The 13551-nt window shown below is 39.6% G+C and overlaps 1 protein-coding gene across 1 annotated transcript in view; it reads right to left on the reverse strand.

Moving 5' to 3' along the window:
* The window catches only part of LOC122814897, a 197361-nt gene that overhangs the window by 119094 nt on the left and 64716 nt on the right, over window positions 1-13551 (reverse strand). Inside the window, exon 3 of the mRNA XM_044087162.1 lies at window positions 11566-11883. Within this exon, the coding sequence (XP_043943097.1) occupies window positions 11566-11883 (318 nt within the window). The remainder of the gene's footprint in view (window positions 1-11565; window positions 11884-13551) is intronic.

Genomic DNA, 13551 nt, shown 5'->3' on the forward strand with positions numbered 1-13551 from the left:
CAGAGGATGAGAGGAAGGGGTGGCAGTAAGGTAGATAGGAGGTGAGGTGACAGAGTATAAGGAGTAGAGAAGGTAAGAGTATAGTTTGAGTTGTAAGAGACATGTCACTTTATGGGATGTAGAACAGAGGATGAGAGGAACGGGTGGCAGTAAGGCAGATAGGAGGTGAGGTGACAGAGTATAAGGAGTAGAGAAGGTAAGAGTATAGTTTGAGTTGTAAGAGACACTTTATGGGCTGTAGAACAGAGGTGTGAGTAAGGTATAGTAGTCTTTTATAGTGGATAGGTAAGTGTGGGGAGGAGCAAAGAAGAGAGGTAGTATGAGAACAGGAAGTAGAGGGGTGGGGATTAGGGAGGAAGTGAGGGAGTGTGGTTGTATGGATAGGTATAAAGGTAAGGGGAGTGAACGGAGCAGGGCTACACCTTTCAGATAGAACTTAGCTAAAAAAAAAAAGCTATCAGCTAGTCCAGGGACACTTACTAGAGATGCTATACCTAGAGAGTTTTAGCAGCAATTAGAGCAAATATGGCATCCAGGGTTTTTAAAACCTTTGGTGTGTTGTACCTGAGCAATCACTTGGGGGGTGGGGGAAGGGAGGGAAACCATCAAATGGAATTTAAAGTATCAGGGGAGAATCCAAGGAACTCTGCTAACCTAGCTAATTATCAAAGGACAGCCAAGGAAATAAGGTAAACATACAGGCACCCTTCTTCAAGGACTGGGAGGTTTCTCCAAGAAAAACTATGTGTAGGAGTATACCACAGGTGGAAGTTGTATGCTGCTTACTAGTCTGCAATGGCAGATTTTATTCTCTTTTATATTTGTATTCCCCTTTCCACATTGTTTGTGCACACACTGTAGCTAAAGATAAAAGCAGCTGGACACTTTAGACCTCTGTTTGGTGTTTAGTGAAGAACAAGTATTGAGTAGGAGGGGCTAAAAGCTATGACTATTGAGAGGGGCTAAATACCTTAACATATAACAAATTATCAACAGTGAAATGGATGAAAGGGGTAGGGGTGGGCTAAGAGGAAGAAGGTTTGCAGCTATTGCCCCTGGGGTATGCACTCTAGCTGACTGTAACAGATTTTAACAAGGCAGAACAGTAGTCACAAAAGCTGGCACCTACACTACACAAGCGGCAACAACAAGGTTCCTGAAGTTAAACCAGGGGCTACAGTCTATTTTTGGATGATTGCTGGTTAGAGATTTCTTTACTTTTAGCTGGAGTGAGAGGATTTCTTACTCACACAAGTGAGGGGGGCCCCAAAGTGATCAGATCCTCAATGGCTCTAAAAGTTGCAAAGAAGAGAAAAGGAAAGAATGTAAGACTAAAAGCAATAAAATAAGGACATCAAAATAAGCACAAACATCATACATATTTTACAAAAAGCACAGCAAGTGAACATAGCCTATTAGAAGTCCATTCGGACTCTGCAACCAGTCTTATTCAGCAGCAGTCAGTATAACTAGTTAGAATATCCTATTACTAGACAATATTGCAACTATGTGCATTTCTTTTTTAGTGGTACTATTAAGAAATATTTTAGTAAGACTGGGGTACGGATAGGTTTAGGGTTAGTACACATGAGTAAAGTGAAGCAGAGGGGGTGAACTTACCTGGGAGACATTGTAAATGCTTTGAATGTTTGCCTTAACCAATAGTAAATTCTGTCAGTCACCTGACAATTGAAGGTTACTTAAAATAATCAGAGCTCAGACTCAGCTAATTTATATTACTGCATAAGTACTGTAATAAATGAGCAATAAAAATAATGGATTTTAATTTTCAGATTAGAAGGAAAATATCCTAAAACTTATTGAAACTACATTTGTAGGTAAAAGAAATATGCATGCACATTACATCACATAATGGGCAGCTGCGGTGATGCAGCTGTTAATGATGTTACCTCACAGCAAGAGGTTCTTTGGCTTGATTTTTGGCTGGGGTGCCTTTTGTGCAGAGTGTGCACATCCTCCTTGCAGTTGCATGAGTTTACTCCAGGTGCTCTGGTTTCCTCCCACATTCCAATCGTAGGTGAACAGGACACTCCAAATTTGTTGTAGGTGCGAGTGTGTGCGTGCGTGAGTGAGTGATATGGATGAACTACCACAGCAGGGATAGCCACCCAGTGGTGTAAACCTTGGCTCAAGATGACTGTCACCGTTGAAGTGACACCCTGGCCCCATGTGCAAATTGGGAAAAGGGGTTGAGGATGAATGGATGGATTACATAACAGAATCTTTGCATACTGTTTGAAGTATTAAACTCATAAATCAGATACTTGGAACGCTGTATGTTTCATCACTTTTCTGATTTTGGTTAGGAAAGGAATATTCCACCTGAAATCACTGAGATGCAAATGTAGAAATCATTGGAATTTATGGTTTAGATATTAAGACAATTGTGAATGTACAACTTACAAATGCTGCTAATCCTTCCTCATTTATCCTTTGCTTGTCTCTGCTGTTCTTTTCTGAATAAAGGTGATTGTGTGGCTCCAAGTTGCTCCTTTCATATTTAGGAAAAGATTCAGATATCTTCAGACAATTTTGCTGAAAAATTGTCTTTATTATTTACAGAATGAGTGAGTGAGATCACTCACTCGGTGAGTAGCTGGTTCCGGCAGCCTTTGGCCCTTCTTTTCAGCTTCATCTTTGCCTGGTGCTTAATCTACATTTTTGCACACAGAGCCAAAAGCTGGAAAACATGACAGAAGTTTAACTGCATTACTTAATGTTGCTACAGAAAGGAGCTTGTAAGGGATCTCACACAATATCCAATGTTTGGAGCAAGAGACTCCCAGATGTAAGGAAAGTCGTTCTTCTGCAACTGTTTTTTTCCCCAAAGGGCTTCGTCTTGCCACTAGCTGCCATGTAACAAAGTCATGTCTCAATGCTTCAAACTTTTCACCCCAAATCAAACATCATCCTTACGAATATTTTGCCACTCATCTTCCTCTAATCTATCTGTTAAAATTCTAGTTCTATTTTAAGTATATATACTCTTTTCTCCGCATTGTAACTGGGATGTTACAGCTTCCAGTTTAGCATTTTTTCTGACGGCCTCTGGAGTACTTAACAGCTCTGATGGGGAATCTAATTTTAAGAGTATTTTTATATATAATGCTCACTTTTTTTAAGTAATCACATTTCACAAGTGTAACCAAGAGTAATTATTAGAATGTAATAACCAGCTGGGTTCTAAAGCAAGTTATACTTGTGGTAGCAGGATATCCCAGGTGTTCAAATTATACCGAAGTCTAAAACAAATAAAAAAAAATACTCTAGGATTCCCCACACCACCTAGACTAATGGAGAATCCCTGAGCCCTATACCCAATTCATAAAACACAATCAGACATGCCATACTATGAGACTTCTCATTTCTAGACTGGAGATGAATGTCAAAGTAACATAATATCGCAGAAGACTGTAATTTGTGAGCTATCGTAGATTCCCCCATGATGCAAACATCCTACAAGAGGGGTAAACACAGCCAGAAAACTGCTGCCAAAGTCACAAACTAAAACTCAATGCCAAGAAATACATTTTGACTTTTTGGAAAAACTGCTACCCAGGCTAATTATTCTATCCATAAGACACTGATAAGGGTTGTCCTCATAGTCACGGATCTAAGAATATGTGTAGCCAGTAGTCTAGCCTTTGGCCAGCATGCTTCCAAGGTACTAAGAAAGTCATTCTATGTTTCCTAACATATAAGTAAGGGCATGGCATTCAGGTCTAAGGAAATCATACTGCCACTTTATTCAGCTCTCTTCAGACCCTTTATTGAGTATAATACCCCTTCAGCATGTACCTGACCAAACAGCTAGAAAGCCACAAAGGTTCCTTATAAGGAAAATCCAGGATATAAACACACTGACCCATACAGATCACCACAGAGCTCTACCTCTAAACTCAGTCTCCTATAGATTACTGAGAGGTGATAAATGTCTGGCATAAAAGTCATTGTTAGATCCAGCTCTGATGGACATTTTGCTCATTGGTAAAATAAACAGCATCACAGTCACTAGATCCATGGATTTAAATTTTGCTTTGACATAAATAAGACTTGTTGGATCTTCATGCTGTGGAACAGGATCTCCATCCATGTGAAGCAGAGTCCATATCTAACCTTAACTCTATTTAGGCATAACTTTCACCAATGGATGGGAAATCTAAAATTCATCCTTGGTCTGGCCCCCATGTCTCTGACAGATAGAGGCAGACAGTAGCTATGCCCAAACTAACATCCCCTCCTACCCCTACAAAGACATATAACCTTTAGAAACGGTATTAAAAAACCACCAGGTAACACCATGGCTCTGAAGGAATCAGCTTTTTAATCTCTAATCGAATTGAACGTGAAAGTGCTTATAGTTTTTATTGTTTGTCCACTGGTTTATTCTCCTTGTGATTAAAAAGCTGATTCCTTCAAAAAAGCTTCAGAGCTGTGGTGTTACCTGGTGGGTTTTGATACAGGATATTTAGTAGCTACACTAAGGGTCTTTACCCTCAAGTTGTCATTTGTTGTTCTTAACCTTTAGAAACTACCTAACTAACATACCACCTCCTAATAAATGACTATGATGTATAGGGATGCAATTGGATTGGATTGCCCGGCTAAGTTTTTAAAGCCCAGGTGGTCATTACCCTAGTCTATAACTATGAACCTATGGACCTATGTAGTGGCATGGACCATTCAAATGACTTGGCCTTTGTGGTAGTGCTGGTGCCCCACCTAATAGTTGTTACTGGTCCTGGAGGCAATACATGACAGAAAGCACTAATGTCTGCCATTTTTGACATACAGATAAAATTGTACAGCAGTTACAGTGCTGCTGTTAGGGGACTAGGGAGAAACGTACATATGGATGGCAGTATTATTTTGCAAGGTGTCCCCTTTGCATACTGTATGACTTCAGACACATTTTTCATAATCTATAACTCTGCAATGTGTACTTGTAGTGAAGCCGTACATCATGCAATGCCTATATTTTAACATCTGTTATATAACAGGACCTTAGCCATCATACAGGTAGAACTGTGGGGTCTGGTACATTCATGGATCACCATAAGGTACATTACCGGATCAATGTCTGTTCCACACTCCAGAGGCAGGTGATGGAATGTACTTACACAGAATGTTTGTAAATCCCATTACCTATTATTGGCGTACTGTCCATTATAGATGCTTCTAATCCTGGTAAAGAAGCATGAAGTGAGACAGGCATACTTCATCTTATGGCATGACATCACACTGTGGCTATACTTGGTTTAGCTAGTCAGTGTAATGTCATATAACAGCTTAAATGTTACTTATGAAACCTATCTTCCCCATCTCCAATTACATATTTTGCAGAATAATATGCATTATTTGTCTCAGCTAGCTGGATTTCTATGTAACTAAATTTACTGTACTTGTAAATTAATCTTGTATATTAATTTGTTAAGTACCAGCAGAGTTAATGATAATTTACATACAAACCTTTTTATCAGCAGTACCTTCTCTATGAAGTCTTTTATAAATCTAGTTTGCAAATATTAAAATAATAACTTGTAGATTCCTACCAAAATGTTGGTACTTCACTCATTGAGTCTTGACTCACTGAGTGCCAGCTGTTGTGGTCGCACTCCTGTTCAATGTACATGCTAAGGATGTATTTATGCTTATTGAGAGAGTGAGAATACCTCTTATCATCACACCTATATGACTACATTTTTTCTAACATATACACAATTCTTTCTTTTTAAATAAGAGAGCTCGTAGACCAACTTTGTAGCAGCATGTCAAAAATAGCTTGCAGATGCATGTCAGTAAATGTGTGCAGGAACACATCACTAAGCATGAGGAGGAGCATGTCTGTAAGGATATGTAGCATCATGTCAATAAGTGTGTGTAATAGCACATCAGTAAATATATGTTGCAGCATGAGAGTAAGTGTGTGTAGCAGCATGTCAGTAAGTGTGTGTAGCAGCATGTCAGTAAGTGTTTGTAGTAGCATGTCAGTGTGTGTGTAGCAACATGTCAGTAAGTGTGTGTAGCAGCATGTCAGTAAGTGTTTGTAGTAGCATGTCAGTAAGTCTGTGTAGCAGCATTTCAGTGTGTGTGTAGCAACATGTCAGTAAGTGAGTGTAGCAACATGTCAGTAAGTGTGTGCAGCAGCATGTCAGTAAGTGTGTGTAGCAGCATTTCAGTGTGTGTAGCATGTCAGTAAGTGTGTGTAGCAGCATTTCAGTGTGTGTAGCATGTCAGTAAGTGTATGTAGCAACATGTCAGTAAATGTGTGTAGCAGCATGTCAGTAAGTGTGTGTAGGGGCATGTCAGTAAGTGTGTGTAGGAGCATGTCAGTAAGTGTGTGTAGGAGCATGTCAGTAAGTGTGTGTAGGGGCATGTCAGTAAGTGTGTGTAGTAGCATGTCAGTAAGTGTGTGTAGCAGCATGTCAGTAAGTGTGTGTAGCAGCATGTCAGTAAGTCTGTGTAGCAGCATGTCAGTCAGTGTGTGCAGCAGCATCACAGTAAGTGTGTGTAGCAGCATGTCAGTAAGTGTGTGTAGGAGCATGTCAGTAAGTGTGTGTAGCAGCATGTCAGTAAGTGTGTGTAGCAGCATGTCAGTAAGTGTGTGTAGCAGCTTGTCAGTAAGTGTGTGTAGCAGCATGTCAGTAAGTCTATGTAGCAGCATGTCAGTAAATGTGTGTAGCAGTTTGTCATAAGACTATGCAACAGCAAGATAGAAAGTGTGCATAGCAGCATGTCAGCACATGTGTGTAGCAGAATGTCTGTAAGTGTGTGTAGGACCATGTCAGTAAGTGTATGAAGGAGCATGCCAATAAGAGTACATAGCAGCATGTCAGTAAATGTGTGTATGAGAATGTTTGTAAGTGTATGTAGCAGCATGTCAGTAAATGTGTGTAGCAGCATATCAGTAAATGTGTGTAGCAGCATGTCAGTAAATGTGTGTAGCACAATGTCAGTAAATGTGAGTAGCAGCATGTCAGTAAGTGTGTAGGAGCATGTCAGTAAGTGTGTGTAGCAGCATGTCAGTAAATGTGAGTAGCAGCATGTCAGTAAGTGTGTAGGAGCATGTCAGTAAGTGTGTGTAGCAGCATATCAGTAAATGTGAGTAGCAGCATGTCAGTAAGTGTGTGTAGGGGCATGTCAGTAAGTGTGTGTAGGAGCATGTCAGTAAGTGTGTGTAGCAGCATGTCAGTAAATGTGTGTAGCAGCATGTCACAAACTGTGTATAGCAGCATGTTAGTAAATATGTCTAGCAGCTTGTCAGTAGTAGCATGTCAGTAAAGGTATGTAGCAGAATGTCAGAAAATGTGTGTAGCAGTATGTCAGTAAGTGTGTGTAGCAGATTATCAGTAAGTGTATGTACCAGCATGTCAGTAAGTGTATGTAGCAGCATGTCAGTAAGTGTGTGAAGCAGCTTGTCAGGAAGTGTGTGTAGCAGCATGTCAGTAAATATGTGTAGAAGCTTGTCAGTAGTAACATGTCAGTAAGTGTATGTAGAGGTATGTCAGTAAGCGTATGTAACAGCATGTCAGCAAGTGTATGTAGCAGCATGTCAGTAAATGTGTGTAGCATCATGTCAGTAAATGTGTGTAGCAGTTTGTCAGTAGTAGCCAGTCAGTAAGTGTATGTAGAGGTATGTCAATAAGTGTATGTAACAACATATCAGTAAGTGTATATAGCAGCATGTAAGTGCATGTAACAGCATGTTAGAAGTGTGTGTAGCAGCATGTCAATTAATGTGTGTAGCAGCATGTCAGTACATGTGTGTAGGAACATGTCTGTATGTGTGTAGCAGCATGTCATGAAGTGTGTGTAGCAGCATATCAGTAAATGTGTGTAGCAGCTTGTCAGTAGTAGCCGGTCAGTAAGTGTATGTAGACGTATGTCAATAAGTGTATGTAACAGCATGTCAGCAAGTGTGTGTAGCAGCATCTCAGTAAGTGTATGTAGCAGCCAGTCAGTAAGTGTGTGTAGCAACATGTCAGTAAGTGTGTGTAGCAGCATGTCAGTAAGTGTGTGTAGCAGCATGTCAGTAAGTGCATGTAGCAGGATGTCAGTAAGGGTTTGTAGCATAATGTCAGTAAGTGTATGTAACAGCCTGTCAGTAACTGTGTGTGGCAGCATGTCAGTAAATGTTTGTAACAGCCTGTCAGTAAGTGTGTCTAGCAGCTTGTCAGTATTTCTGTGTAGTACCATGGCAGTAAGTGTGTGTTGCAGCATGTCAGTAAATTTGTGTAGCAACATGTCATTAATTGAATGTAGCAGCATGTCAGTAAGTTTGTATAGCAGCATCTCAGTGTGTGTATCATGTCAGTAAGTGTATGCAGCAGCATTCAGTAAGTGTATGTAACAGTATGCAAGTAAATCTATGTAGCAGCATGTCAGTAAGTGTGTGTAGCAGCAAGTGTCTGTAGCATCATATTAGTAAGTGTGTGTAGCAGCACAGCATGTCAGTAAGCCTGTTTTACAGCACATCAGTAAGTGTATGTACCAGCATGTCAGTAAGTGTGTTTAGCACCATGTCATTAAATGCCTGTAGCAGCATGTCAGCAAGTGTTTGTAGCAGCTTGTCAGTAAATGTGTGCAGCAGCATGTCAGTAAGTGTGTGTAGCAGGCATGTTCGTCAGTATGAGTCTATTAGCATGTCAGTAAGTCGTGTAGCAATATATCAGTGTGTGTAGAAAAATGTTAGTCAGTACTTATATCAGTAACTGCATGTAGCAGGATGTCAGTTAGTGTGTGTAGTAGGATGTCAGTAAGTGTATGGAGCATTGTGTTAGTAAGTGTGTGTAGCAGCATGTCAGTAAGTGTATGTGCTAGCATGTCAGTAAGAGTGTTTAGCAGCATGTCAGTAAATGTGTGTAGCAGCATGTCAGCAATTGTGTGTAGCAGCATGTAAGTAAGTGTGTGTAGCGACTTGTCAGTAAGTGTGTGTAGCAGCTTGTCAGTAAGTGTGTGTAGCAGCATGTCAGTAAGTGTATGTACCATAATGTTAGTAAGTGTGTTTAGCAGCATGTCAGTAAATGTGTGTAGCAGCATGTCAGCAGGTGTGTGTAGCAGCATATAAGTTTGTGTAGCAGCTTGTCAGTAAGTGTGTGTAACATCATGTCAGTAAATGTGTGTAGCAGCATGTCAGTAAGTGTATGTAGTAGCATGTCAGTAAATTTATGTGAGGCAATATATCAGTGTGTGTAGCAACATGTCAGTCAGTATGTGTAGCAGCATATCAGCAACTGCATGTAGCAGCATCTCAGTAAGTCTATTTTGCAGTATGTCAATAAGTGTCTGTACCAGCATGTCATTAAGTGTATTTAGCAGCATGTCTGTAAGTGTGTGTAGCATCATGTCAATAAAGGTGTATAGCAGCTTGTCAGTATGTGTGGCAACATGTCTGTGAATGTGTGTAGCAGCATGCCAGTAAGTGCATGTAGCAGGATGTCAGTAAGTGTTTGTAGCATCATGTCAGTAAGTGTATGTAACAGCCTGTGAGTAATTGTGTGTAGCAGCATGTCAGTAAAAGTTTGTACCAGCATGTCAGTAAGTGTATGTAACAACCAGGCAGTAATTGTGTGTAGCAGCTTGTCAGTAATTGTGTGTAGCACCATCGCAGTAAGTGTGTGTGTTGCAACGTTTCAGTAAATTTGTGTAGCAGCATGTCATTAATTTATGTAGGAGCATGTCAGTAAGTTTGTATAGCAGCATGTCAGTGTGTGCAGCATGTCAGTAAGTGTATGCAGCAGCATGTAAGTATATGTATGTAGCAGCATGTCAGTAAGTGTGTGTAGTAGCATGTCAGTAAGTGTATGCAGCAGCATGTAAGTATATGTATGTAGCAGCATGTCAGTAAATGTGTGTAGTAGCATGTCAGTAAGTGTATGTAGCAGCACGTAAGTATATGTATGTAGCAGCATGTCAGTAAATGTGTGTAGTAGCATGTCAGTAAGTGTATGCAGCAGCAAGTCAGTAAGTGAATGAAGCAGCATGTATGTGTAGCAGCATGTCAGTAAGTGTCTGTAGGAGCATGTCTGTGTAAGTGTATGTAGCAGCATGTCAGTATGTGTGTGTAGCAGCATGTTATTAAGTGTGTGCTGCAGCATGATTGTAAGTATGTGTGTAGCAGCATGTCAGTAAGTGTATGTAGCAGCATGTTTGTAAGTATGTGTATAGCAGCATGTCATTAAGTGTGTATAGCAGCATGTCAGTAAGTTTGTGTGTAGCAATATATCAGTGTGTGTGTAGCAACATGTCAGTCAGTACATGTAGCAGCATATCATTAACTGCATGTAGCAGGATGTCAGTAAGTGTGTGTAGCAGCATGTCAGTAAGTCTGTGTAGCAGCATGTCAGTAAGTGTGTGTAGCAGCATGTCAGTAAATGTGTATAGCAGCTTGTCAGTAAGTGTGTGTAGCAGCATGTCAGTAAATGTGTGTAGCAGCATGTCAGTAAATGTGTATAGCAGCTTGTCAGTAAATGTGTGTAGCAGCTTGTCAGTAAGTGTGTGTAGGAGCATGTCAGTAAATGTGTGTAGCAGCATGTCAGAAAGTGTGTGTAGGGGTATGTCTGTGTGTGCATATGAGTATGTGTGTGTGTGTGTGTGTGTGTGTGTGTGTGTGTGTGTGTGTGTGTGTGTGTGTGTGTGTGTGTGTGTCATTGTGTGTGTGTGTGTGTGTGTGTGTGTGTGTGTGTGTGTGTGTGTGTGTGTGTGTGTGTGTGTGTGTCATTGTGTATGGGTATGGGTTTGGGTATGTGTGTGAGATAGCTGTTTTTGTAGGCATTGTGTGGTGTTGTTGTGAGTGAATGGCCAAAAGTATGTTATTGTCCATACGTTTTGCATTTTGCAATCAGTGGTGAGTGGTATGTGGTGTATATGGCAGGGGTGCTGATGAGTGTTCAGGTTTGTGTTGGTCTTAATATTCACAGGCATGCTTTGGTACTCGGTGAAATTATGTGCAGGAATGGTAGGAAAAGTGTGGTTATGAAGGTGTCTGAATGAGTGGTGTCTGTTTTGGAGGCATGTGCATGCATGGTGCTTAGTTTGGAGCATTAGTTATGTCCAGGTAATTGTGATTTCTGATTTTGATATTGATTATAGTAAGTTTGGGGTTGTGGAGTTGTAGGGCTTTGCACAGCTTACTCCCATAATAGAAACATGTGAAGTGTGTGACTGTGTAGTTTGGGTATCCTAGTGAGATGTGGATTTCTGTGGTGTCTGCATTAATTTTTTAGTGTGAGTGTTAGTGTGCATCATTATATGTTCAACAGTTTGGTGTCTCCCTTGCTTGACTACTTGTGCAGTTTACTTTGTTCACATGTTTTTATGGCATCAGCCCACAACTAGTCTACCATCAGGAATATGTACCAAATCCAAACTTGCTGACTTTATTATAACTATTCTGTAGAAACCTCCATAAGAAATTAAGACTAGTGCACTTATAAAGTGAGAAAACGTATGCAAGGACATTGTTGTCACTACTTAACAAAAAAATACAAGGTAAGCCCTTAATATAACAAATACAAAATTAAAAGTGACTTATTCTTGCCTTACCTGCACAGCTTTTAATCGTGTCATTTTTGGATATTGGAACTGTATCTCCATGCTTGGGGGCTGTAGCCTTGCAGGTGATATCATGTCCAGCAAACCACTTATCCGTTTTTAACGACAGAGTACTTCGGGTTTTGTAAAGACCATTTTCTCCTTTTTCAACACTTTTATTGCTTGCTGAAGCTGGCTCTCCTTTCACTGTCCAAATAACGGATACATCTTTAGGAAAATGGTCATCAACTAGGCAGATTAGTTCCTTAAATTCTGCTGCACACTCTCCTGAATACACTTTGACTTTTAATATCTCTGGCTTTTGACACACTGCAAAAAATAAAAATAAATGGTAACCTATTGTTGCATATTCCTTGTTATAGTCACTGCTAAATGGTATATACAGTGCAAAATGATGTATTTCTTACAATGCCACTGTTTGCTTGGGTTTGGGCTTAAAAATTGATGGCAAACTAAATGAGAACCAACTTGTCAATGAAACACACTGACAGAGTTAAGTTTGTATGAGGACGGTTTTAACAGACTTAACATTTTAGTGCACTGACAACAATAACATTTTAGTACACTTTAAAGACTTAACAGAGCAGAACTACACTACTATGTATTGCAGCACACCAGGATCTTTGCATGCACACAGTACCCATCTAAGAAAACAAGGAGCTCAGCATGAAATGTACTGTCAATATAATTCAGAGACAGCCATACTGTATATGAGAGCTGCCATCTGAAACGGATTCACACATCAAATAAACATCACTGCATTATCTCTACTGGGCAGTTACAGAAGCACAGCTGTCAGGACTATGGTGATGTCAGATAATGCACAAGCCACTGCCCCAAAACCTCACCTGAAATACACATATACTTTGACATATGTTCACACATACACATACATACACAACTGTAGAAGTGACTATATATGCCATACCAGAGCAGTTACACACCTGTACCAAGGACATATAGGCTGTGTTTTCTGTCATACAGGTCAATAATGATTTGTAATGCTTCAAGAAAATGACATCAGCACAAAATCACAGTGAGGTGCAAATGTGGGCTTATACATAGAAATAGGTAATGAGACCAATGCAAGTCAAATGTTTTGTGTATTTTTTGCCTACTGAATACCAGGCCTACTATCATGTTAGCTCTTTCCTTTGATATTTATGAATGCAGTGCAAAAGACACGCACAAAGACACACACAGAAACAGACATACACTTTCTTTCTCTCTGTTATAGATTTGTGGTAGTCTTGCAACCATATTGTCTTTTGACATTCCTTGCACCAGTATGGTCAAATATTGGTAGCACCAAGTCAACTAAAATAGTGTGTCACATTGTTTATCCTGCCTTATACTTAAAAACCTGGCCATAATGGAGACAACTAGAATGAGAGTAACTTGTGTCTGTGGATATGAACATGAGATACGCTCATTCCAGTGTTCTCAATTATTGTCATGGTTATTTTATTTTATTTATTTTATTTTATTTTACATTTGTTGACCGGGCTAGTCTAGCTGGAGAAATTTCCATTTTCAGTAGAGGCCCTCCACAGAGTAAGATACATTCAGAAAAAAAAAAAATTTCATACAAAAATGTAATAACAATAATCATTATAATGAAATATTAGAGTTAGTAATAGAGTTTGCAAGCAAAAAAATAAAATAAAGGATAGTAAACTCTTCAATGTAAATAAAAACTACTACAAGAGTTAGTTACTATAACACTCAATACAGTCGAACTCACAATTAACCAGTTGAAAATACTAATTGGATTAAAATAGACAAAGGAAAAGATAGGAATAGAAAGTGGAGAAAATAAAAGAGCAAGTAATGCAGAATAACAGGTAGAGAAGTAGTGGGAGGAGAAAAGAAAGATAAATAAGAGTAAAAAGGAGAAGAGAGATGGTTTTATTTAGGTAGTAGTAGTGAAAACTAATCAGGTTTAGTACAGGAACAAAGCCAGTGATTTTGGAAATG

The sequence above is a fragment of the Protopterus annectens genome, chromosome 11.part0, assembly GCF_019279795.1.
Source record: "Protopterus annectens isolate FY-2018-M chromosome 11.part0, PAN1.0, whole genome shotgun sequence".
Taxonomy (NCBI): Eukaryota; Metazoa; Chordata; order Ceratodontiformes; family Protopteridae; genus Protopterus; species Protopterus annectens.